The 27,940-nt window shown below is 43.1% G+C and overlaps 1 protein-coding gene across 4 annotated transcripts in view; it reads right to left on the bottom strand.

Annotated features, from left to right (window-relative positions):
• Positions 1-27,940, bottom strand: part of LOC139409882 (fibrinogen C domain-containing protein 1-like) — a 210,124-nt gene that overhangs the window by 140,269 nt on the left and 41,915 nt on the right. For 3 of the 4 annotated variants that reach the window (XM_071155276.1, XM_071155278.1, XM_071155277.1), the window contains exons 3-4: positions 23,479-23,568; positions 16,133-16,612 (exon numbers count right to left, since the gene is read on the bottom strand). In XM_071155276.1, the coding sequence (XP_071011377.1) occupies positions 16,133-16,612; positions 23,479-23,568 (570 nt within the window). The remainder of the gene's footprint in view (positions 1-16,132; positions 16,613-23,478; positions 23,569-27,940) is intronic. The other variant, XM_071155279.1, reaches the window with a different exon arrangement.

Raw genomic sequence — 27,940 nt, 5'->3', positions numbered from 1 at the left:
CCCTTTCTTTCTAAAATGATCTGCCAAAATTGTTGCCAAAATTGTTACTAGCCTGTTCAACCTCTCTTCCGTGTCGTCTGAGATTCCCAAAGATTAGAAAGCAGCTGCGGTCATCCCACTCTATCCTTCCCTGCCTTTCCTAAGGTCTTCGAAAGCCAAGTCAACAAACAGATTACCGACCATTTCGAATCTCACCATACCCTCTCTGCTATGCAATCTGGTTTCAGAGCTGGTCATGGGTGCACCTCAGCCACGCTCAAGGTCCTAAACTATATCTTAACCGCCATCGATAAGAAACATGACTGTGCAGCCGTATTCATTGATCTGGCCAAGGCTTTCGACTCTGTCAATCACCACATCCTCATCGGCAGACTCGACAGCCTTGGTTTTTCAAATGATTGCCTCGCCTGGTTCACCAACTACTTCTCTGATAGAGTTCAGTGTGTCAAATCGGAGGGTCTGTTGTCCAGACCTCTGGCAGTCTCTATGGGGGTGCCACAGGGTTCAATTCTTGGACCGACTCTCTTCTCTGTATACATCAATGATGTCGCTCTTGCTGCTGGTGATTCTCTGATCCACCTCTATGCAGACGACACCATTCTGTATACTTCTGGCCCTTCTTTGGACACTGTGTTAACAACCCTCCAAGCAAGCTTTAATGCCATACAACTCTCCTTCCCTGGCCTCCAATTGCTCTTAAATACAAGTAAAACTAAATGCATGCTCTTCAACCGATCGCTGCCTGCACCTGCCCGCCTGTCCAAAATCACTACTCTGGACGGCTCTGACTTAGAATACGTGGACAACTACAAATACCTAGGTGTCTGGTTAGACTGTAAATTCTCCTTCCAGACCCACATCAAACATCTCCAATCCAAAGTTAAATCTAGAATTGGCTTCCTATTTCGCAACAAAGCATCCTTCACTCATGCTATCAAACATACCCTTGTAAAACTGACCATCCTACCAATCCTCGACTTCGGCGATGTCATTTATAAAATAGCTTCCAATACCCTACTCAACAAATTGGATGCAGTCTATCACAGTGCCATCCGTTTTATCCCCAAAGCCCCATATACTACCCACCATTGCGACCTCAACGCTCTCGTCGGCTGTCCCTCGCTTCATACTCATCGCCAAACCCACTGGCTCCATGTAATCTACAAGACCCTGCTAGGTAAAATCCCCCCTTATCTCAGCTCGCTGGTCACCATAGCATCACCCACCTGTAGCACGAGCTCCAGCAGGTATATCTCTCTGGTCACTATCAAAACCAATTATTTCTTTGGCCGCCTCTCTTTCCAGTTCTCTGCTGCCAATGACTGGAACGAACTACAAAAATCTCTGAAACTGGAAACACTTATCTCCCTCACTAGCTTTAAGCACCAGCTGTCAGAGCAGCTCACAGATTACTGCACCTGTACATAGCCCACCTAAAATTTAGCCCAAACAACTACCTCTTTCCCTACTGTATTTATTTTATTTTATTTATATATTTATTTTGCTTTTTGCACCCCATTATTTCTACTTCTACTTTGCACATTCTTCCACTGCAAATCTACCATTCCAGTGTTTTACTTGCTATATTGTATTTACTTTGCCACCATGGCCTTTTTTTGCCTTTACCTCCCTTATCTCACCTCATTTGCTCACATCGTATATAGACTTGTTTCTACTGTATTATTTACTGTATGTTTATTTTACTCCATGTGTAACTCTGTGTTGTTGTATGTGTCGAACTGCTTCGCTTTATCTTGGCCAGGTTGCAATTGTAAATGAGAACTTGTTCTCAACTTGCCTACCTGGTTAAATAAAGGTGAAATAAATAAAAATATGGCAGGCAAAAACCAGAGGACAATCCATCCAGAATTTCTTTTTTCCACTCACCATTGATTACAATGGCTGGGAATGGGAATATAAAAGGAAGACCTCCCAGATTTCAGTTCCTATCGCTTCCACTAGATGTCAACAGTCTTTAGAAAGAGTTTCAGGCTTGTTTTATGAAAAATGAGCTAGAATTTGTAGATTTTCAAAGTGGTTCCCATTTTTTTGAGGGCGTGCCCTTCGTTATTTATCTCCGGTAATGGTCTCCGGTATTCTCCGTCTTAAATTGTATCGTTTATTTACATATTAGGGTACCTTAGGATTAATTAGGAACATTGTTTGATATGTTTGGAAGAAGTTTATTGGTAACTTAAGGGATTCATTTGTATGCATTTTGAACGAGGGAAACCGATGGATTACTGAGTCAAGCGCACCAATGAAACATACTTTTTGGGGGATATATTGAACAAAATTACAATTTTGCTATGTAGCTGGGACCCTTGTGATTGCAACCAGATGAAGATCTTCAAAGGTAAGTGATTTATTTTATCGCTATTTCTGACTTTCGTGACGCCTCTGCTTGGTTAGAAATGTATATAATGCTTTTGTGTGCGGGGCGCTGTCCTCAGATAATCGCATGGTGTGCTTTGCCATAAAGCCTTTTTGAAATCTGACAAAGTGGCTGGATTAACAAGAAGTTAAGCTTTTAACTGATGTATAACTCTTGTATTTTCATGAATATTTAATATTACGATTTTTGTTTGAATTTGGCACACTGCAATTTCCGGTTGTTGGCCAGGTGGGACAATGATCCCAATGATCCGTAAGAAGTTAAACAGGTCAGCATGTCAGGTCTTCACTAACATTTTCAACCTCTACCTGACTGAGTTTGTAATACCTACATACTTCAAACAGACCACCACAGTCCCTGTAACCAGGAAAGCTAAGGTAACATGACTAAACGATAACAGCCCAGTGGCACTCACGTCGGTAGCGATAAAGTGCTTTGAAAGGCTGATCATCAGCACCATGCCGGAAACTTTAGACCCACTCCAATTCGCATACAATATGCTACTCTCTCATTGTTTACTAATGTGCTACATCAGATAATAGCATCGTATGCTTTCGCCGAAAAGCCTTTTTGAAATCTGACATGTTGGCTGGATTCACAACGAGTGTAGCTTTAATTTGCTATCTTGCATGTGTAATTTAATGAAAGTTAGATTTTTATAGAAATGTATTTGAATTTGGCGCTATGCATTTTCCCTGGCTATTGGACATGTGGGACGCAAGCGTCCTGCCTACCCCAGAGAAGTTAAGCAATTTTGCCACAACTTTGGAAGTATGCTTGGGGTCATTGTCCATTTGGAAGACCTATTTGGAGCAGTGGCTTCTTCCTTGCTGAGCGGCCTTTCAGGTTATATCTATGTGAGACTCGTTTTACTGTGGATATAGGTACTTTTGTACCCGTTTCCTCCAGCATCTTCACAAGGTCCTTTGCTGTTGTTCTTGGATCATTTGCACTTTTCGCACCAAAGTACGTTCATCTCCAGCAGACAGAATGCGTCTCCTTCCTGAGCAGTATGACGGCTGAGGGGTCCCATGGTGTATATATTTGCGTACTATTGTTTGTACAGATAAACATGGTACTTTCAGGCATTTGGAAATGGCTCCCAAGGATGAACCAGACTTGTGGAGGTCTACAATTGTTTTTCTGAGGGCTTGGCTGATTTCGTTTGATTGATCAAGCAAAGAGGCATTGAGTTTGAAGGTAGGCCTTGAAATACATCCACCGGTACACCCACAATTGACTCAAATCATGTTAAGTAGCCTGTCAGAAGCTTCTAAAGACATTACATAATTTTCTGGAATTTTTCAAGCTGTTTAAAGGCACAGTCAACTTAGTGTATGTAAACTTCTGACCCACTGGAATTGTGATACAGTGAATTATAAGTGAAACAATCTGTCCGTAAACAATTGTCGGAAAAATTACTTGTGTCATGCACAAAGTCGATGTCCTAACCGACTTGCCAAAACAATAGTTTGTTAACAAGAAATTTGTGGAAGGGTTGAAAAAATAGTTTGAATTACTCCAACCTAAGTGTATGTAAATTCTGACTTCAACTGTAGGCCCTGGATGTCAGGAAGCTTGGCCCCAGTGATGTACTGGGCCATACCCCCTACCCTCTGACCGCAAGGCACTACAGAGGGTAATGGGTACGACCCAATACATCACTGGGGCCAAGCTTCCTGACATCCAGGACCTATATACTAGGCGGTATTCGAGGAAGACCCCAACAATTTTCAAAGACTCCAGTCACCAAAGTCATAGACTGTTCTCTCTGCTACCGCACAGCAAGCGGTACCGGAGTGTCAAGTCTAGGACCGAAAGGCTCCTTAACAGCTTCTACCCCCAAGCCAGCTTCTACCCCCAAGCCACACCCGGACTATCTACATTGACTATTTACATTTACATTGTATATAGCCTCGTTTTTTTCTTGTGTTACTTTTGATTTGATTTCATGATTCTTTTTTACTTTAGTTTATTTAGTAAATATTTTCTTAACTCTATTTCTTGAACTGCATTGTTGGTTAAGGGCTTGTAAGTAAGCATTTCACGGTAAGGTCTACACCTGCCGTATTCGGCGCATGTGACAAATACAATTAGATTTCATTTGATTTGACACACACCTCTGCCCCTGCAAAAAGCCGCAGATAAGTGGCTTAGACTCCTGTGATCTTTCCATTATGTCAGCTATAGCCAGGTGCGTTAACAGCATGAGAGTAGAGAAACCCTACAGGCCTTCCACTGGCCTCAATAACCACAACACACACACACGCACACACACACACCGGGCACCGCTGCAATCACGTTACACCTGCACAGGGCCTCTACACACACCAAGGAGATGACCCATTTTACACTGAGGAGAGAGGGCGCACCGGAAAATGGGGTTTTGTATGTGCTTTTGTACAGTGTGTGTGTGTGTGTGTGAGAGAGAGAGCTAGAGAGAGAGAGAGAGAGAGAGAGAGAGAGAGAGAGAGAGAGAGAGAGAGAGGGTGCATATTTTGAGTGAATGATTGGATGAGTCATCAGTGCCTTGATTTGATAGTAAAGAGGGAGAGAGAAGGGGGAGATGGAGAGAGAGATGTAGAGACCGGGAGAGAGAGAGAGAGAGGGATGTAGAGACCGGGAGAGAGAGAGAGAGAGGGATGTAGAGACCGGGAGAGAGAGAGAGAGAGGGATGTAGAGACAGAGAGAGAGAGAGAGAGAGAGAGAGAGAGAGAGAGAGAGAGAGAGAGAGAGAGGGATGTAGAGACAGAGAGAGATAGAGAGAGAGAGAGAGAGAGAGAGAGAGAGAGAGAGGGAGAGAGATGTCTTTAGCTTATCAGTAAACCCAGATTGACATATCAATTAGGATCACAATACAATTAGTTCCAACAACCTTCTAAAGCAGCTTCACAATGGGTTGCGAGACTACACGTGTGTGTGTGTAAGAGAGAGAGAATATGTGTAACAGAGTGAGTATTGTTCTCTATACAGAGATGATATGAGATCAGAAGTCAGTGATTGTTTGAGGTTGAACTGTATCGACACAAAGTGACAAACGCATCCTAACTCTGCGATGGTCCATATCTCTGTCCAATGTGATCCTTCCTCTTCCCTCAGGGGCATTTTGGGACAGTTCCTTTCTGTGTTGCGAGGTGTAACCATTCTACTAGGCCTCCCTGTGATGCATGCAGTCATGGCCATTACTAACCGTGGCACAAGCGGCTTTGTGTCACCATATGTCTTGTCCCTTGCCACAGGCAGCCATTAGACCAGACAGTCAGACTGAAGTGTCAGGGAGGAACAGCGTCTGCATACGCATAAACCACAGAGCGGCTAGCCAGCACCAGCGGTAGCCTCGGCTCCGAGAGGAAATCAATCATGCAGGGCCGTGGCTCTGCTCTGCTACAACGCCGTCCCCGTCACTTAGCCCCCGCTGCACACTCCCCGCCACAATCTTGATCCCACTCTCTCTCTCGCTCTCTCTTTTTCCCTTTCTCTTTCTATACACTGTCTACGGTTTCTCTCCCTCCCCTCTTTCTTTCTCTCTCTCTCTACTCTCTTATTATTCTCTCTCCCTGTTCCTATCTTGTTCTCCAACCCCTCTATCTCCGCTACGAGGGGACAACAAGAACAGGCAGTGCCATGGGCCACTGGTCAGCCAATCAGGCCTTTGGACCCACGGGCCAATAGGGGACAGTATGAGTCCTGCATGGCTAGGAACTGATATGATTTTTGACAGGCTCAAACAGCAGGGGCATTATTTTTGACAAAAAAATATTTTTGAGGAGCTAAAGAACATTTTGTCCTCTGCAGATTTTGTTTGCCCTTTATGTTTTTGGTATTTAATCAAGCAAATGGGGACCACAGTATATTCTGTAGCCTATGTCTACTGAAGCCCTGCCAATTAAATTCCCTTTTTAATTAAAATTGGTAACAAGGTTCCCGGGGCCAGACAGAAACAGCATTCTTCTTTCTCCAGCAGTCAAGTCCTCAGATAGGGCTCTACCTGTGCAGAGCACATGCCCCTTTGCCCTTCCACTCTCCAAAATGCCATTTTTGGTGGTGGTATTATTTCCGAAATGTTTTGAATAATATTTTAATACATGTTTTGTTATAGTTGTTCTGAACCCACCGCGAACCCACTGTTTGCAAGTTGTTGTTAAATTATTATCTATAGTGCATTCGGAAAGTATTCAGACCCCTTGACTCTTTCCACATTTTGTTACATTACAGCCTTATTCTAAAATTGATCAAATTAAATGTTTTCCTCATCAATCTACACACAATACCTCATAATGACAAAGAGAAAAGAGGTTTTGAGAAATTAATAAAAACAGAAATGCCCTATTTACATAAGGATTCAGACCCTTTGCTAAGACTCGAAATTGAGCTCAGGTGCATCCTGTTTCCAAAGATTATCCTTGAAATGTTGCTACAACTTGATTGGAGTCCAATTGATTGGAAATTATTTGGAAAGGCACACACCTGTCTATATAAGGTCCCACAGTTGACAGTGCATGTCAGAGCAAAGACCAAGCAATGAGGTTGAAGGTATTTTCCGTAGAGCTCCGAGACAGGATTGTGTCGAGGCACAGATCTGGGGAAGGGTGTCAAAACATTTCTGCAGCATTGAAGGTACCCAAGAACACAGTGGGCTCCATCATTCTTAAATGGAAAGAGAAACCACCAAGACTGTTCCTAGAGCTGGCCGCCCGGCCAAACTGAGCAATTGGTGGAGAAGGGCCTTGATCAGGGAAGTGACCAAGAATCCGATGGCCACTCTGACAGAGCTCTAGAGTTCCTCTGTAGAGATGGGAGAACCTTCCAGAAGCACAACCATCTCTGCAGCACTCCGCCAATCAGGCCTTTATGGTTGAGTGGCCAGATGGAAGCCAATCCTCAGTAAAAGGCACATGACAGCCCGCTTGGGGTTTGCCAAAAGGCAACTAAAGGACTCTCTGGTCTGATGAAACCAAGATTGAACTGTTTGGGCTGAATGCCAAGCGTCACGCCTGGAGGAAACTTTGCACCATCAAGAAATGTGGTGGCAGCATCATGCTGTGGGGATGTTTTTATTGCGGCAGAGACTGGGAGAATAGTCAGGATCGAAGGAAAGATGAACAGAGCAAAGTAAAGACAGATCCTTGATGCAAACCTGCTTCAGAACACTTAGGACCTCAGACTGGGGCGAAGATTCACCTTCCAACAGAACAACGACCCTAAGCAGACAGCCAAGACAACTCAAGAATGGCTTCGGGACAAGTCTCTGAATGTCCTTGAGTGGCCCAGCCAGAGCCCGGTGTCATGACATTGGCCTGTGGGTAAGGTTAATGACCCCCCCCCCCATAAATACCTTTCTCCCTTCCCTCTCTCTCTGACTCTACTGAATGACTCTTGAATAGCCTTTTTTAAACATAGAGTCTGGAAACATCAAACAAGGGGGGGGAAAGGAACCATATTTCGGTAATAGAACCAGTTGAAAATATGCGTTGGTACTTAATGAATATGATGTCAGTTCGGTTGTCATCTGAGACATTATGACTGATGACAGGACGACATAAACTGTACCTGGGAAAGTCTACACATTCAAGTTATCAGATTCACATGGAATTGTTGTGCAATTGTTGTGAATATGAAACTATTTGTGAAAAGATTAAATGTAATTTTATCTTCCAAATGAGATCATTTGATTTTCATAAGGTTAGAGCTCTGCTCAATCAGTGGGCCGCCCCTGTGAAGAGACATGGGTTACAAACTATGAAACACACCCTTCTCTCCCTCCAATATATAAGCCCTTGACGAAAATATAACCTCCTGTTCCGAGGACGACAGTCCATACGTTAAAATGGACTAACATGTCAACTACAGAGCTAAGCCAACCTCAGCGTGAGCTTTGGTTGTGAATGGTATGAACTTTGAACTCTTATTCACTAAAGAAGTGAGACATCCTAGCCGTAGAGTTAGCAACAGCAGCCGTAAACGTGGGCTAGGAAAGGACAGACGATGTATCCCGTCTACCACACACTGACGACACTACAACGTATCCCGTTCACCACCCGAGACACGCATCAAAGGACAAAGGACACGGCCTTCCATCTACCACCAACCTATTGAAGCGCAGCTCAGAGTAAATATTTATTGCATTTTCCTTTTCCAAATGGGCGGGAATTTAGAATGCATAATATTCTGTATTTACGATAGAGTAGCTGCCTACGGCCCGATAGAGACATAGCTTCTCCCTTTGTTCCTCAAGACTTCCCGCTCTTTCACTCAAACCCAACCCCCTTTCCTTGTGTAACCAGATGTCATATCTGTTCCACCCACTATTGATGTTTTCCTTTATGACATAATTTGTAATCAATGTATGCTTCATTCTGTGTATTCAATGTATGCTTCATTCTATATGTAATTCTGTGTGATTAGTTAGGTATTTAGTAAATATATAAATAAACCCAATTTTGTATTGCTGATTCAACTTGTTAGCCAGGGTTCGTGAAGATAACCAAGAATTCTACGATGTTCAGATGAGACTGAAATAAGGTGACGATTAATATTGACTGCTATTGATGTAAAATATTACTAGGTCTTTAAGAGTTTATTCTGAAGATAACAGCTCTATAAACATTATTGCATGGTCCCCCGACTTTCTAGTTATTTACATTTACATGATTAGCTTAATCAGGTAATATTAATTACAGAGAAAGGATTTTATAGAATAGCATGTCATATCACTTAATCTGGCATAGCCAAAGACACGACACTGGACATGAACTTGATCGAACATCTCTGGAGAGACCTTAAAATAGCTGTGTAGCGACACTCCCCATCCAACCTTTCTTAATGTTCTACTATTTTCTACATTTTAGAATAAAAGTGAAGACATCAAATCTATGAAATAATAACACATATCATGCAGTAACCAAAAAAGTGTTAAACAAATCAAAATATATGTTATATTTGAGATTGTTCAAAGTAGCCATCCTTTGCCTTGATGACAGCTTTGGACATGCTTGGCATTCTCTCAAACAGCTTCAACCAGAATGCTTTCCCAATTGAAGAAGTTCCAACATATGCTGAGCACTTGTTCGCTGCGTTCCAACTCATCCCAAACCATCTCAATTGGGTTGCGGTCGGGTGATTGTGGAGGCCAGGTCATCTGATGCAGCACTCCATCACTCTCCTTCTTGGTCAAATAGCCCTTACACCGCCTGGAGGTGTGTTGGGTCATTGTCCTTTTGAAAAACGATTTATAGTCCCATGAAGCGCAAACCGCATGGGATGGCGTATCACTGCAGAATGAGGTGGTAGCCATGCTGGTTAAGTGTGCTTTGAATTCTAAATAAATCACAGACAGTGTCACCAGCAAAGCACACCCACACCATCACAACTACTCCTCCATGCTTCACGGTGCGAACTACAGATGCGGAGATCATCCATTCACCTACTCTGCGTCTCACAAAGACACGGCGGTTGGAACCAAAAATCTAAAATTTGGACTCATCAGACCAAAGGACAAATTTCCACTGGTCTAATTTCCATTGCTTGTGTTTCTTGGTCCAATATGGAAAAAGCAAGTCCTTAAGTAGTGGTTTCTTTGCAGGAATTCTACCATGAGGGCCTGATTCACGCAGTCTCCTCTGAACAGTTGATGTTGAGATGTGTCTGTTACTTGAACTCTGTGAATCATTAATCTTGGCTGCAATCTGAGGTGCAGTTAACTCTAATGAACTCATCCTCTGCAGCAGAGGTAACTCTGGGTCTTCCTTTCCTGTGGAGATCCTCATGCGAGCCAGTTCCATCATAGCGCTTGATGGTTTTTGCGACAGTCAGATTGACTGACCTTCATGTCTTAAAGTAATGATGGACTGTCGTTTCGCTTTGCTTATTTGAGCTGTTCTTGACATAATATGGATTTGGTCTTTTACCAAATAAAGCTATCTTCTGTATACCACCTCTACCTTGTCACAACACAACTGATTGGCTCAAATGCATTAAGAAGGAAAGAAATTCCACAAATATACCTTTAACAAGGCACACTTTTTTGTTTACTACATGATTCCATATATGTTATTTTTTCATAGTTTTAATGTCTTCACTATTATTCTACAATGTAGAAAAAAGTACAAATAAAGAAAAACTCTCCAAACTTTTGACTGGTACTGTTTGTAAATGTTACATTTCCATTTTTGTATTTATAATATATTTTCAAAAATGTCTTAAAAAACAGATTTTGCTTTGTCATTATGGGGTATTGTGTGTAGATTGATGAGGGAAAAACATATTTAATATATTTTTGAATAAGGCTGTGACGTAACAAAATATGGAAAAAGTCAAGGGGTCTGAATTCTTTGCGAATGCACTGTATGCTTCTGAATCAAAAAGTTTAGCATCTTGATTGTTGACTGACCAATGACCAGTCAGCAGCATTGGAAGCAAAGGTGGGTGAGCATATCCAGATTAGTGACCAGAAAGAAATTGTTTCATTTCCTCCAGTTTTGCCTGGCAAAAAAACATAGTAGGCCTACATTTATATTACACATTTAAAATACAATTTAGCAATCTACTACTGAATCATCTTTGCCAGAACGATAGACTAGACGATAGATAGATTATTTATATATCAGATAGGCCTAGTTTGGGTGGCTACTGGCTATATGTCTAAAGATAAGCAGCTGTGACATCACACTGCCTTCAATATTATAGGATGTAACATTTTCTGGGGATTTATTACAATATTTGTTAGGAAGAACAGGACTACCCGGCTGGCAACAAGCACTCTGCAAGCAGGCTGCCCTTCAAAGTGATTGCGTGGTGGATACAGAACACGCTTTCAAATCACCACTGCTATACGTTGGCCGTATAATTTTGCTTGCGCTGGACTCCAGAGAAGTGACATGACATGGCCCTAATTGATATTGGCTGATAACATGAATGACTTTCAGCTCCAAACGCAGGTGTAAGACACAGTTTATATCTGTAGCCTATCTTGTGAGGGGGTTTGCACATTTTGTACCACTGCTTCTTGGGGTCGTGGGTCAAACATTTTGAAAGCCACTGGGATACATGATACTCTCTTAGAAAAATGGGTTCCAAAGGGTTCTTCGGCTATTCCCGTAGGATAACCCTTTTTGATTCCAGGTAAAACCTTTTGGTTTCAATTTAGAACCCCATGTGGAAAGAGTTCTCCCTGGAACCAAAAAGTTTATTCAAAGGGTTCTCCTATGGGGACAGCCGAAGAACCCTTTTAGGTTCTAGGTAGCACCTCTTCTTCTAAGAGTGTAGCAGCAACAAAATGAGTTGGGTTGGATATAGTAATAGTAGGCAACAGTATTTCTTACAATCTTCTATTTTGACTGTAATTGTGTTGGCCATTGTTAAAAGTGCAGTTATTCCAGTTCAAAATAGTTTAGCTAAATACTAATCTTCAGCACTGTAAAATTAGGCACAAATAGTGTCAATGTATGCGGTGGTACCGCAAACAGAAATCCAGATGCAGATATTGATGGAAATATATTGTCTTGCAGCACTGGGATAATCTTTTTTCCCTTCCTGCAGCTTGTTTCCCTTCCTGGGTTAGCTAGTGTAAATGAGAAAGGGCCCCAGGTCTCCTAGCTCTGCTAGCTTCTGCCTGACACACAGATATACAGTATACCATATGCAGTACTATAATGACTACTCTCACATCCCCTCTTCCTGCTACAATAGAAGTGCTAGCAGGGAGCGACACATTCACAATTCAAAGCCCTTCTCTCCTGTATGTCTATTTTTAACCGTGGCTTTGCTGTACCCCTCTCCCACCAAACCCCACACCCCCTGCTCCTCCTCCATTCGCTGCCTATGTTCAGTGTTCCTGGTCTGGTTTGAACCTGGGCTTTGATAACGAGAAGGCCTTTACAGCTCTGTTTGAAGAGAATAACAGAAGAACCCTAGAACACCAAAGGCTTCAGGATGCTTCTCTATTTTCCTCCTGTCTTGGTTTTAGTTCCTAAATAGCAACGAGTACCGGCTCCTGCAGCAGCAGCTCAGGGAAGAATCCTCTCTCTCTTATTCCTTTCTCACTATATTTTTCACTATTTTGTTTCCTTCTAGGTATGTTTCACCAATGAGGCAGGGTGAGATAAGAAGTAATGAGAAGGAGAGTGGAACAGAACGAGAGAAGTACAGAAGGGTGGGCTTAGGTCAAACGTTTAAAGGAAGCTCAGTCGAACAAATTCAGGCATTCATTAGGAGAATATGAGACATGTGAAGGTTTTTTCCACCAGTATTGGGTAATAGGTTTCTTTAGCTAGACAAGCACACACTCACACAGTCTCTTGTGCAATTCAAATGGCACCCTATTCCATATGAAGGGTGCATATGGCTTTGTCAAAAGTAATGACCTACATAAGGAATAGGGTGTCATTTAGAACACATGCTCTGTCTCTATATGCTTAGCTGTACCAGAGTGTTTTGGTCTGTTACTGTAGTGGCCAGAAGGAGGACTCCAATTAACTGACCAACACTCCTCCACTGTGTGTGTATGTGCGCGTGTGTGCGTGCATGTTTGTGTGTGTGCATGTGAGTGTGTTTATGTGTGTGCGTGTCTCCCTCACAGGTTTAGATGATGATAAGCACGCTTCAATTTCCTTGGTGTGTTAGGTACATGGGCGAGACCGTCAGTCAACACTCATCCACTGTCTGAGCCCTGTCAGTCAAGCAGCCTCAGACACACACAAAGATCAACTACTGTAGCCCTGTCTGTACTGTACTGTATACAAAGTACGCAGGCACATCCACTCGTCAATCCAAGATGGCAGCATGTCAAGTCGTTTGTCTGTGACTAGTAGATTTTAACCTACTAATAACCTATTCATTTATGGTGGAGCAAATCTACTATTTCCTTGTTGTGTAGTGCAAACTATTTAGTTTAGCTGGTGTAAAGATCGCGCGTCTCCCTCAACTCAGATACATTTTTGCTACTTGCACTTCTTTACTTTTACCAAAGTAACCCACTCTGGCTGGCCTGGGTTCTATCCTCAGTTTTCCATCCGCGGAGTGTCTCTTCCAAGCTGCACCTCTTCGCTCTCCGCATGGCTGTTAGAGGGAGCTCAACAATCCCCGTTCTCTCAATCGACCCCAACACCCAATCTACTCACGCGCACACACACGCATACAGACTCACACGTACACTCAGTCCCTCTCTCCCCTTACCTTTCCTTGGCCACTATTTCTTACATCTCTTAAAGAAAATGACAATTTTCGTGGTATTGCTTTGTGCACCGACTTTACTGAACTCTGGAGTACACAAACATTGTTGCTGGGTGAGTACATCTGACAATGTGCTCTCCCGTCCATTAGACATTGTGTCTGCGGGAACTCTCTTTTTCACTCGGTCCACTAGTCCAAGTACTGATGCATTTGTGGCATGATGGGAACAGTACGAACTTGTGTCACTACCAAAGTCTAATTGTTTTATATGACTATTTTGTATTGTCTGGAAACTCACTTGTAGAATTTGCTTGCAGTAGGTCTCTTAAAAAGAGAAGCCGTGCAAGGTTATTAAACAGAGGTGCTGTCACGTTCTGACCTTTATTTTCCTTTGTTTTGTCTTTATTTAGTATGGTCAGGGCGTGAGTTGGAGTGGGCAGTCTATGTTTTGTGTTTCTATGTTTGGGTTTCTGTTTCGGCCTAGTATGGTTCTCAATCAGAGGCAGGTGTCGTTAGTTGTGTCTGATTGAGAATCATACTTAGGTAGCCTGGGTTTCACTGTTGGTTTGTGGGTGTTTGTTTCCTGTGTCAGTGTTTGTGCCACACGGGACTTTTTCGGTTTGGTTAATTTCATTTCATGTTATCGTTTATTGTTTTGTATTTCATAGTGTTCAGGCTTTTCTTATTAAAATTCGTCATGAACACTTACCACGCCGCATCTTGGTCCGATCCTTACTCCTCTTCAGATGAAGAGGAGGAAATCTGCCGTTACAGTAACACCCACCAGCAGAGGACCAAGCGGCGTGGTAACAGGAAGCAGCAGCAGCGATGTCAGGACTCCTGGACATGGGAGGACGTTTTGGACGGCAAGGGTTGCTACACATGGGAGGAGATCCTGGCTGGAAGGGATCGCCTCCCATGGGAATAGGTGGAGGCAGCTAGGAGAGCAGAGGCAGCCGGAGAGAGGAGCCAGCGATACGAGGGAACACGGCTAGCAAGGAAGCCCGAGAGGCAGCCCCAAAAATGTCTTAGGGTCAGAGAATCCTAGAATCTAATCCTTAGATCAGAGAAAGCCTGCAAGTCCTGATCTTCTTGATCCCTGCTTTTTAAATCTGGCAGCTGATTTCATAACTGATACTGTTCAATCTAACCCTGGAATGTAATGAAATTCCAAAGATCTGGAAATCAGCATTTGTCCAAACACTTTTAAAACTTGGAGATCCGACTCTTTTAAACAAGTATAGTCCAATCTCAAAGCTGTGACCCCTGGCGAAAATACTTGAAACCCTTGTTAGAGAACAGCTAAAAGAGTTTTATAATACTAACTCTATTTTATCAATGTACCAATCGGGCTTCAGGAAGAAGCATAGCACAATTACAGCAGCCTTGAAGGTTTTAAATGATAACACTGAAGCCCTTGACAAAAAACAGCACTGTGTCTCACTTTTTATTGATCTCTCTAAGGCTTTTGATACAGTTGATCATGCTATATTGAGGCAGAGATTGTCGAGCATAGGTATTTCGGAGCATGCAGTTGCATGGTTTGAGAACTATCTGTCTGATAGAACTCAGTGCACTCAATTTGATGGGCCCATGTCTGTTAAATTGTCTGTCTGTAATAGTGTGCCCCAGGGCTCTGCACTTGGTCCCCTCTTATTCACTATTTATGTAAATAACTGAGACAAAAATGTGCAAATGCTCAAGTTCACTTTTATGCTGATGATACTGTTATTTATTGTTGTGCCTCATCTCCCACAAAAGCTTTCCAGAACTTCCAAACTGCTTTTTATACTGTTCAACATACCTTGTGTCAATTTAAGCTTAAGAATAAGGCCTGTTTTTCTTTTGAAGCCAGAAGGAGACTAGTATAAGCAACCTTTATGCCTTCACTAGACTATGGGGACATTTTATATATGAATGCTTCCGCTCAGTGTTCATGATCAATTCACACCCTTTACCATGGAGCATTGAGATTTATTTTAAACTGCAAAACCCTTACGCACCCCTGCACTTTATATACAAGGGTTGGCTGGCCTTCTCTAGTAAATCGTAGGCTCAGTCACTGGTATATTTATTATATTTATTTATTTACAAAGTCATTTTGGGTGTACTACCATTTTATTTGGGAATATTTATTGTTCAGAAATGTGGTGGGTACTCTCTTTGTTCGCAGGACTTTATCCTGCTAACTGCTCCAAACGTCCAAACTGAATTTGGTAAAAGGGATTTTAGTCACTCTGCGCCCTTGGCTTGGAACGCCTTACAAAATATTTTTAAACTGGAAGAACTTGTCCCGATTGGTGTTTTTAAATCATTGATGAAGGATTTTGAGGCTGACCTGTCAATGTTTGAATTAGCTGTTTTATGATGTTGAGATACTCTTGTGAATTCTATGGTTTTACTAGATTACCTATAGTTTTTCATGTTGTCTGTCTGTAATTGTGTAATGACTTGGTGCTGCCTATCTTGGCCAGGATGCTCTTGAAAAAGAGATTTCAAATCTCAATGAGCCCTTCCTGGTTATATAAAGGTTAAATAAAACATTAAAAAAATTAAATACTAGCTTACTTGTATGAGGCGTCCCTGTTCTGTCTGCAGTGTGTTCAGGTCCTGCCCCAGACTCCCCTGGCCTCGTCTCAGAGACTCGTAGTCCATCTTCAGCTGACCAGCGTGGGCCGACAGTTTGGCCACCTCCTCAGCTAGGTTGACCAGCAGCGCCCGGTCTTGACCTTTGACGGACTTCAGGTCGGTGTCGTGGTCGGTCAGCGAGTGGAGCAGCGATGTCTGCACCCCTTCCAGGCGTAGGAAGTTCCCGTTGTAGTCCGGACAGTTGGGGTCGATGAAGATGTTGATGCGTGAGCCGTCGCCCCTCTCCACGGTTACCAGGGCGTTGGCCTCGTCCGGATTGGTTGAGATGTGGGGTGGGCCGTCAGACATGGGCGGGGCCTGGTAGTGGTTCATGAAGAGGATGGTGCCGGTTGCCGTGACGGCCAGAAGGACGGCGACGAAGAGGAGGATGGTGCACAGGAGGTAGCTGCAGCTCATCCTCTACAGGGAGGGAGGGAAGGTGGGATGGAGGGAGGGACAAAATAAAAGTGGAATGTTAGACCTACAGACAGACATTTTTTGTTCTTGTTGCTCTATAATTGAAGATTAGTGCTGTTTACAGGAATTCAATATTTGAGGCATCACATTTCACAACCCGTTCTTTATTAACTAATGTTTGTTATGAGCAATATCTTTTCCCATAGCTCATTAACCACCATACACTACTTCTGCATCAAAACTGAACCCACCAAAAAATAAACATCAAAAGTCTGAAAGTTGGAAAAAGCCCGATAGAAAACATGTTTTCTGCAACATATGTTGTTTTTGAAGAGAAGAGATACAGTATGTAGCGTATTGAGGAGAATCTGAGCCAGAGTCCCAGTTTAAAATACCTCTGGGGAGGAACACAGCAGGGAAACAGGTTCAATTCTCACTCCCACTTCAGAGAGATATAGAGAAGGGAAGAGTGAGAATGGGAGAGAGAAGGGGAGAGAAAGAGAGAGAGGGAGGCAGAATGAGTAAGAAGCAAAGAGAGATAGAAAGTGTGAGAGAGGCAGAGCGAGAGAGAAAGTATGAAGAAAAAAGTGAGAGAGAAAGACATCAATAGAAGTGTAATTAAAAAGACACTAAAAAAGATTTGACAATTGGGAGCAATCTTGCCACGGTGTATGTGACAATTAAACATATTTTTAGGGCGGCAGGTAGCCTAGCTGTTAGAGATGCGAGAAAGCATCTCAGTTTTGTCAGTTTTAATCCCAGGTCCAACTGAAATAATCTGTCAGCAAGTGAGCAGGCAACCAAAGGGTTGCTGGTCTCAAAATTTTAGATGCTATTGCCTGTTGTTGTATCCTTGAGCAAGGCACTTAACCCTCACAGCAACTGCTCCCTGCGCACCAAGTGTGGCAGCACCCGCTCCAAAAACCTGTTTATGTATGTGTGTCTTTCGGAGAGGTTGGGTTTGAAGCGGAAGTGAAATTTCAGTTGGTCCTTGCTTACAATTGACTGATAAAGTGATCTACATCTCTTCATCTTAATGACCATGTGTGTATGGGAGAGAGGAGAGGAGAGAGGTATGTCCTACACTACCACTGTATGATTAACAACTCCTATCTTCCCCATATCCACCTCCACATGATTACACTTATTTCCCACTGGATGATGCACTCATCGGAAGTGTATGTGTGTGCGTGTGTTTGTGTGTGTGTGAGAGCGAGCATGTGTGCACATGACCCTGATTCATGGCTGTGTGTGTGTGTGTGTGTGTGTGTGTGTGTGTGTGTGTGTGTGTGTGTGTGTGTGTGTGTGTGTGTGTGTGTGTGTGTGTGTGTGTGTGTAAGTATGGCTCTGTGTGTGTGTGTGTATGTGTTGGCATGACTGATTTCATACTTAGTGTGTGTATGAGATAATGAATATGTAAATTGGCAGTAGAGGCACAGTGGACCATGCTAATGGACAGCTAATAGTGTGCTACAGTATGTGATGTTTTATCAATGTGTGTCTCTCTGTGGTATACACCCTGTTTTCCAGAGAGCCACTTCTTCATCACTGTGTTTATTCATAGCCTCCCAGCACAGATGTGGACGTCATGGCTCTCTGTGTGTGTGTGTGTGTGTGTGTGTGTGTGTATGTCTGTGTGTGTTCACTCCCAGTGTATTTCTGCTGTGTTAGGAGGAGACACTTCTATTCAGTAATTCTCAGTTTCATGAACACACATTCAGTACATATACAGAGCTGACATATGCACCCAAACTCATTGGGGAGGAACAAAGCCCAGAGGCGCATAACACAAACAATAGTTTGACTCCTGACAACAACAGAGTCTGGGAGTAGAGGAGGCTGCTGGTTAAGGAAGGAAAATGGTGGGGACAGATGCGCCTGGAGAGAGAGCCATTCTCCAGCTGCTACAGGATGACAGGACTTCTCTGTTTACATACGAACACACACATACGCCACATACTGTACACACACACCCACATGTGCCCAAGCTGTGTTGCGTTATGTGGTTGCATCCCTTCTTTTTCCAAGCCCAGATGCAGTCAGTCAGGATGCAGCTCCGGGGCATCTTTTCACGCATCACAATTAGTTGTCTGTTTTCTCTCAGTCGACATGCAGGCAAAGAACAATCCAATTTCATTCTGCATGTCAAGCAGCGTTTGTGTCTGTGGTGTGTGTGAGTACCAGTGTGCATTTATGTGTGTGTTTGCACGTGCTTTATATGTCAATTACATAAGTATTCACACCCTTAAATCAATACTTAGTAGAAGCACCTTTGGCAGCGATTACAACTGTGAATCTTTCTGGGTAAGTCTCACAGAGTGAGTCCATGCAATGTATTTTTAAATGTATTTATTATTTAATTTAACCAGGTAAGTCAGTTAAGAACAAATACTTATTTACAATGACGGCCTACACCAGCAAACCTGTACGACGCTGGGCCAATTGTGCGCTGACCTATGGGACCCAATCACGGCCAGTTGTGATACAGCCTGGAATCGGACTAGGGTGTCTGTAGTGATGCCTCTAGCACTGAGATGCAGTGCCTTAGACCACTACACCACTCAGGAGCCCTTACTATGTGAGTTGTTAAGGAAATGTTTACCCCTTAACTTATTTAGGCTTGCCATAAAAAAGGGGTTGAATACTTATTGACAATACATTTTAGCTTGAACGTTTAATTAATAAGTAAAAATTTCAAAAAACACTATTCCACTTTGAAATTACGGAGTACTGTTTGTAGGCAGTGGGGTAGTCCTTAATGTTTTGTACTCTCAGTGTATTATTTAGTTATTGGTGGATCTCTCAATAATCACAATAGTACATTGATATTAGCCATTGACACATATCAAAGCTAAGCAAGGGCTTGGTTAAAACCCTGGATGGGAGACCAGCACATACAGGCAGAGCGGAAAGGGGGAGATGGATAGACAAGGAGATGGTGATCTAAGCGGATCTACGTTCTTTAACGTGTGACACACAAGGGAAGGAACAAATATAACACTCTTCACCCCGCCCTCTCCCCCGTACACCTCGTACATACAGTACTACATCCACTCAGAGAGACCCACCCCCAAACACACAATACAATTTATGTCTGTATAATTCCATTGAGCCAAGCTAAACCACTCAAACCCTGTCTAAACAGTGCTTTTGTTAATGAGTCTCTCCATCTCTCAGTAGGAAGCCACTCGGTAATTACTGACTGGATTCAGTCTCTCTCTCTCTCTCCCTCTCTCTCTAAATTCAAAGGGGCTCTTTCTCTCTCTGCCCCCCTCTCTCTCGCTCTCTCTCAATTCAGTTACATTCAATTCAAGGGCTTTATTGACATGGGAAACATATGTTAACATTGCCAAAGCAAGTGAAATAGATAATAAACAAAAGTGAAATAAACAGTAAACATTACACTCACAGAAGTTCCAAAAGAATAAAGACATTTCAAATGTCATATTATGTCTATATACAGTGTTGTAGTGATGTGGGTGGTTTATCTCTCTGTAGGTGATGGCTTGTTATGGAAGGTTTGGGAATCGCTTCCTTTTAGGTGGTTGTAAAATTTAAAATCTCTTTTCTGGATTTGGATAATTATCGGGTATCGGCCTAATTCTGCTCTGCATGCATTATTTTGTGTTTTACGTTGTACACAGGGGATAATTTTGCAGAATTCTGCATGCAGAGTTTCAATTTGGTGTTTGTCCAATTTTGTGAATTCTTGGTTGGTGAGCGGACCCAAGACCTCACAACCATGAAGGGCAATGGGTTCTATAACTGATTCAAGTATTTTCAGCCAGATCCTCTCTCTTTATGTCCCCCCACCCCCCATGGGATGAGAGAGGACACACACTGGGAGGTAGGACCACCACTGGGATGTAGGACCACTGTCCTCCTATACCACAGCAGCAGACACATCCTAGGCTGATGTCTGGATGACGGTCTTCATCCGGTCATTAGATAAGTAGAAAACCATTAGAGATACACAATGATTGATGGCATCTTAATTGGGGAGCACGGGCTCGTGGTAGCGGCTGGAGCGGAATAGGTGGAATGGTATCAAATACATGGTTTTCATATGTTTGATGCCATTTCATTAACTCCATTCCAGCCATTATTATGAGCAGTTCTCCCCTCAGCGGCCTCCTGTGATGCACTCACGCACATGCAGACACACGCACCCACATTCTATCTTTTTACATACAGAGCCCACAGACCTCCACACACGCATATTCTGTACCATCCCACACGTACTCAGATCCTGTTACAATCATTTCCGTCTTTATGTGCAAAGCAGCACAAGCTTAATCCACGGTTAATTTAGGTATTTCTTTAGAGTCAAGGTTTACCACCTCTTCTGCTCTGCACTCAGATGTGACTTTTAATATCTGATAATCCCCTGAACGCGATCACCATGGTGATGGAGACACTGATGGGGCAAGGAGGGCATTGTGAAGGAGCGCTAATCCTCCATGTAGATGAGCTCCTCAGTATTCATCCTGCTCTCCTCAGATAGAAAAAGGGAGAGTGACAGGGATGGGGAGAGGGGGAGGTGGAGTGAGGGATGGATGAGGAATGAAACATGGAGAAAGAGAAAGCGAGACAGGCAAAGACAGAGAGAGCATACATATGCCATTAGAACCCTTGAGCCGCGCCGAGCTGTTCTGTACAGCTAATGACAGGGACATGCTTTAGTCATCCTCTCCTCTCATATCCTCTCCTCTCTTCTCTTCTCCTCTCCACTCTCCTCCCCTCTCCTATTTACTCCTCTCCTATCCTCTCCTCTCATATCCTCTCCTCTCATATCCTCTCTTCTTCTCTCCTATCCTTTCCTCTCCCTCATATCCGCTCTCCTCTCCTCTCCTCTTCATGAGGACACTTCAAATCTCCATCTGTGACAATGGCTGAAATACAGTGCCTTGCGAAAGTATTCGGCCCCCTTGAACTTTGCGACCTTTTGCCACATTTCAGGCTTCAGACATAAAGATATAAAACTGTATTTTTTTGTGAAGAATCAACAACAAGTGGGACACAATAATGAAGTGGAACGACATTTATTGGATATTTCAAACTTTTTTAACAAATCAAAAACCGAAAAATTGGGCGTGCAAAATTATTCAGCCCCCTTAAGTTAATACTTTGTAGCGCCACCTTTTGCTGCGATTACAGCTGTAAGTCGCTTGGGGTATGTCTCTATCAGTTTTGCACATCGAGAGACTGAATTTTTTTCCCATTCCTCCTTGCAAAACAGCTCGAGCTCAGTGAGGTTGGATGGAGAGCATTTGTGAACAGCAGTTTTCAGTTCTTTCCACAGATTCTCGATTGGATTCAGGTCTGGACTTTGACTTGGCCATTCTAACACCTGGATATGTTTATTTTTGAACCATTCCATTGTAGATTTTGCTTTATGTTTTGGATCAGTCTTGTTGGAAGACAAATCTCCGTCCCAGTCTCAGGTCTTTTGCAGACTCCATCAGGTTTTCTTCCAGAATGGTCCTGTATTTGGCTCCATCCATCTTCCCATCAATTTTAACCATCTTCCCTGTCCCTGCTGAAGAAAAGCTGGCCCAAACCATGATGCTGCCACCACCATGTTTGACAGTGGGTATGGTGTGTTCAGGGTGATGAGCTGTGTTGCTTTTACGCCAAACATAACGTTTTGCATTGTTGCCAAAAAGTTCAATTTTGGTTTCATCTGACCAGAGCACCTTCTTCCACATGTTTGGTGTGTCTCCCAGGTGGCTTGTGGCAAACTTTAAATGACACTTTTTATGGATATCTTTAAGAAATGGCTTTCTTCTTGCCACTCTTCCATAAAGGCCAGATTTGTGCAATATATGACTGATTGTTGTCCTATGGACAGAGTCTCCCACCTCAGCTGTAGATCTCTGCAGTTCATCCAGAGTGATCATGGGCCTCTTGGCTGCATCTCTGATCAGTCTTCTCCTTGTATGAGCTGAAAGTTTAGAGGGACGGCCAGGTCTTGGTAGATTTGCAGTGGTCTGATACTCCTTCCATTTCAATATTATCGCTTGCACAGTGCTCCTTGGGATGTTTAAAGCTTGGGAAATCTTTTTGTATCCAAATCCGGCTTTAAACTTCTTCACAACAGTATCTCAGACCTGCCTGGTGTGTTCCTTGTTCTTCATGATGCTCCCTGCGCTTTTAACGGACCTCTGAGACTATCACAGTGCAGGTGCATTTATACGGAGACTTGATTACACACAGGTGGATTGTATTTATCATCATTAGTCATTTAGGTCAACATTGGATCATTCAGAGATCCTCACTGAACTTCTGGAGAGAGTTTGCTGCACTGAAAGTAAAGGGGCTGAATAATTTTGCACGCCCAATTTTTCAGTTTTTGATTTGTTAAAAAAGTTTTAAATATCCAATAAATGTCCTTCCACTTCATGATTGTGTCCCACTTGTTGTTGATTCTTCACAAAAAAATACAGTTTTATATATTTATGTTTGAAGCCTGAAATGTGGCAAAAGGTCGCAAAGTTCAAGGGGGCCGAATACTTTCGCAAGGCACTGTAAGAACTTGGTGAATCAATGTAATTGTGCCTGAGACCTAAAGACTCACCTTAGCTTTAGTCACATGATGAGCTATATTAAACTAGATGATTTACATCCAAACAGAAATGCATTTCACCACAAATAGAAAATACCATATAATGAAACATTATTTTAAGAAGTAAGAGCTAACCTGTTAGAAATGATCATTATAATACATTATTTCATAGTGTGAATTGTATGGTAAAAGATTGCAGGTTGGGCGATAGTATATGTTTTGGTGTATGTGAGATATCAAGGTGTGTTCTAAGTGTGTGTATGTGTGTGTCTGTGTGAGTCTGTGTGAGTCTGTGTGTTCTTACCTTGGTGGGTGATGGGGTCTCTCTGACTGTGTCTGAGTCTGACCAGCGGTGTTTAAGCTGGGAGGTGCTGGGTACACACTCACAGAACGTCTGCATGGAACAAACAAGCAAACCAGTGTTGTTGTGTTTGCCGTTGTTTCATTTTATATGCTTAGATATTATACACTGAACAAAATATAAACGCAACATACAACAATTTCAAAGATTTTACGGAGATACAGTTCATATAAGGAAATCATTAACTTAAAATAAATACATTAGGCCCTGATCTATGGGTTTCACATGACTGGGAATACAGATATGCATCTGTTCCTCACAGATTCACTACCTGACCAATAGTATGTGGACACCTGATCGTCAAACATTTCATTCCAAAATCATAGGCATTAATATGGAGTTGGTGCCCCCTTGGCAGCTATAACAGCCTCCACTCTTCTGGGAAGGCTTTCCACTAAAAGTTGGAACACTGCAGCAGAGACTTGCTTCCATTCAGCCACAAGAGGTCAGGCACTTATGTTGGGCTGTTACACCTGGCTCGCAGTCGGTGTTCCAATTCATCCCAAAGGTGTTCGATGGGGTTGAGGTCAGGGCTCTGTGCAGACCAGTCAAGTTCTTCCACAAAAATCTCGACAAACCATTTCTGTATGGACCTTTATTTGTGCACAGGGGAATTGTCATGCTGAAACAGGAAATGGTCTTCCCCAAACTGTTGCCACAAAATTGGAAGCAGAGAATGGTCTAGAATGTCATTGTATGCTGTAGGGTTAAGATATCCCTTCACTAGATATAAGTGGCTTGAACCATGAAAACAGCCCCAGACCATTATTCCTCCTCCACTAAACTTTACAGTTGGCACTATGCATTGGGGCAGGTAGCGTTCTCCTGGCATCCGCCAAACCCAGATTCGCGGCCTGCCAGATGGTGAAGCATAATTTATCACTCCAGAGAATGCGTATCCACTGCTCCAGAGTCCAATGGTGGCAAGCTTTACATCACTCCAGCCGATGCTTGGCATTGTGCATGGTGATCGTAGGCTTGTGTGAGGCTGCGCGGCCATGGAAACCCATTTCATGAAGCTACCGCCGAACAGTTATTGTGCTGATATTGCTTCCAGAGGAAGTTTGGAACTCGGTAGTGAATGTTGCAACCGAGGACAGATGATTTTTATGCGCTACGCGTTTCAGCTGAGCCGTAGTTGCTCCTAGACATTTCCACTTACCGGGGCAGCTCTAGCAGGGCAGAAATGTTATGAACTGACTTGTTGGTTATCTTGACAAAGGAGAAATGCTCACTAACAGGGATGAAAACAAATTTGTGCACACAATATGAGAGAAATAACTTTTTAGTATGTAGGGAACATTTCTGGGATCTTTTATTTCAGCTCATGAAACATGTTACCAACACTTTACATGTTGCGGTTATATTTTTGTTCAGTGTAGTATAATAGTATGCTTTTGGTTGTAAGATACTGCAGAAGGGTCAGTTATTGAACCAGAAATCATAACTCCACTCCATCAATGACCAAACCAAGACCCAAGACCGCAAATCAAATCATAACTCCACTCCATCAATGATCCAAACCAAGACCCAAGACCGCAAATCAAATCATAACTCCACTCCATCAATGATCCAAACCAAGACCCAAGACCGCAAATCAAATCATAACTCCACTCCATCAATGATCCAAACCAAGACCCAAGACCGCAAATCAAATCATAACTCCACTCCATCAATGACCAAACCAAGACCCAAGACCACAAATCAAATCATAACTCCACTCCATCAATGATCCAAACCAAGACCCAAGACCGCAAATCAAATCATAACTCCACTCCATCAATGATCCAAACCAAAAGCACTGTTGTTGTTATATATTATAGTAATACACACGTAAAAACTAGCAATCACAAACACGTACCAGGAAGAGGAGCACGGGAATATGACTCTGTCAAGGATTCCATGTCACTGCTGAATGTATTTATAATTGTGCTGCTAAATATCTCTACTAATATTAAGGTAACTGGCCATGTCCGAAACCTGGCTTCCCTACTACTTACTTAAACGGCATGCTGTGTACTAATCCTACTACATACTATTTAGTACGGACTGTTTAGTAAAAAGTTGAAGAAATGTAGTAAGCCCAAATGCCATGCAACATATTCAACTCATCCATACTCTGAAGACGTCATCTAATGCGCAATTGTCCTGAATCCCACAATTCGTTCATTTTGGTAGAGCACGTCCCCTTATCTGATTATCAGCTGTTGTCGAACACACTTAGGTCTCGAAAGAGGATTCTCTTCCTCAGTAGTGTGCAGTGAATTCTACTAGATGAAAACCCGAAATGAGTATGACATCCTGGCATTTAAAGCATACTCAATTTCAGAAATGTCACATACTATAATGTTATATTTTTGCATACCCAAAATGTCTACAATTTAGAACACAAGTGTGGGTATCAGGACACGGCCACTGTGTGTGTGTGTGCGTGCGCATGTGTGTCCGTGCGTGTTTGTTTGTGTGTTCGTGTGTGTGCACATGCGTGTGTGTGGGGGCTGCAGAAAGTGAAATGAGGGTAATTATGATAGGGTTATGTCCTAGCTGAGGGAGAGTACATGCCGTCCCTGACCTTCTACACACACCATTGAGTTGACCAATTAGAACAATTGAAAACACTGTCAGGACAAAGTTCAGGCCAACAAACTCACACTGGTGCAGACAGAGGATGGTACAACAGGAGTACATGAGTTGGGGTGTTTGCCTAGTTTGTAACTTGTTGGTGTAGGGGTGTAGTCAGTGTAGTCAGTATAGTCCGTGTTTCTACGTGTGAATGAATGTGTAGCCTGGGGAATCGGAACAAGACTAGACTATGTGCAGTGGTCGTCTGTGTGTTGGCTGCTACTGTAGGTATGATAGTACAGTATGCAGTTCACACAATGTTGATGGCCCTAACAACTCTGTTACACACTGAGACTGGAAAACTCTGTTACACAGTGAGGCTGGACAACTCTGTTACACACTGAGGCTGGACAACTCTGTTACACAGTGAGGCTGGACAACTCTGTTACACACTGAGGCTGGACAACTCTGTTACACACTGAGGCTGGACAACTCTGTTACACACTGAGGCTGGACAACTCTGTTACACACTGAGGCTGGACAACTCTGTTACACACTGAGGCTGGACAACTCTGTTACACACTGAGGCTGGACATCTCTGTTACACACTGAGGCTGGACATCTCTGTTACACACTGAGGCTGGACATCTCTGTTACACACTGAGGCTGGACAACTCTGTTACACACTGAGGCTGGACAACTCTGTTACACACTGAGGCTGGACAACTCTGTTACACACTGAGGCTGGACAACTCTGTTACACACTGAGGCTGCATAATGTGTTTTCATATAGACACCATGAATATACATTTAACCCAATACACATTATGCTTATGTTTATAATCAAATCCCCCTTGCACACACAAACCTCAACACAGCATAGACAAAAAGGTAGGTAGCATCCCCATGTTGCACACCCAGGCCTGGCTGATCCAGAACACGTCCTCTCCTCATCATTACAATGGACAGCACGTCTCACGGCTTTACCTGCTCATCCCTATAGCCTGCTAATGCTAACACAGGCATCCCGCTGCATAATACACACAAAAACCCACGCATACACGCACGGGCCAATGTGATGTGATGTGGGTGTGTTTGCTCTGTGTTTACAGAGTCCTAATCTACTCCACCACAGGAAAGGGTTTACAGCTAATAGAATATCTGGGGCTTTTATTGGTTGGACCTGGCAGAGAGGATTCAATCTGATGAGCTGAGATTTAGGCTGACAGAGAGCAGTGGCAGAGTGTATAGTCTTTGTGTGTGTGTGTGTGTGTGTGTGTGTGGGGGGGGGGGGGGGGGGTAGAGATGTACAGTATGTGCAACTTGTGTTTGGGTGAAAAAATGTGTTGTGGGACTGTTGGCTTTTCTGAGATTATTTTTTCTTGTGCGTTTTTGTTTATGTGTTTGTGCATGTGTTTGACTATGCTGTGTGTGCATCTGTGTATGCCTCCTTGTATGCGTGTGTGTGTGTGTGCGTGTGTGCGTGTGTGCGTGTGTGTGTGTGTGTGTGTGTGTGTGTGTGTGTGTGTGTGTGTGTGTGCGTGCGTGCGTATAGGGCAGTGACTGAGGTGTGTTTAAGCTTCCTGCTCGCTAAGCCGATCTGAAGGAAGAGGCTTTGCACACATTCATTCCTGGGCTTACTAATCATTTACCAGGATGGGCACAATAGAAGGGAGAGAAAGAAGGAGGGATGGAGAGAGATAGAAGGAGAGCGGTGCCGGAGACAAAGGCAGAAGTCAAAGACCAGAAAAACTTGTTTTCCTCAGACATTAGGGGAAACTTTTGTTGCAACAGAAAGAATCCATTCATTATATTCATGAGTGACTTTTGTGACTTTTGTGAC

The sequence above is a fragment of the Oncorhynchus clarkii genome, chromosome 5, assembly GCF_045791955.1.
Source record: "Oncorhynchus clarkii lewisi isolate Uvic-CL-2024 chromosome 5, UVic_Ocla_1.0, whole genome shotgun sequence".
Classification (NCBI taxonomy): Eukaryota; Metazoa; Chordata; class Actinopteri; order Salmoniformes; family Salmonidae; genus Oncorhynchus; species Oncorhynchus clarkii.
This window is presented reverse-complemented; position numbering and strand designations above follow the sequence as displayed.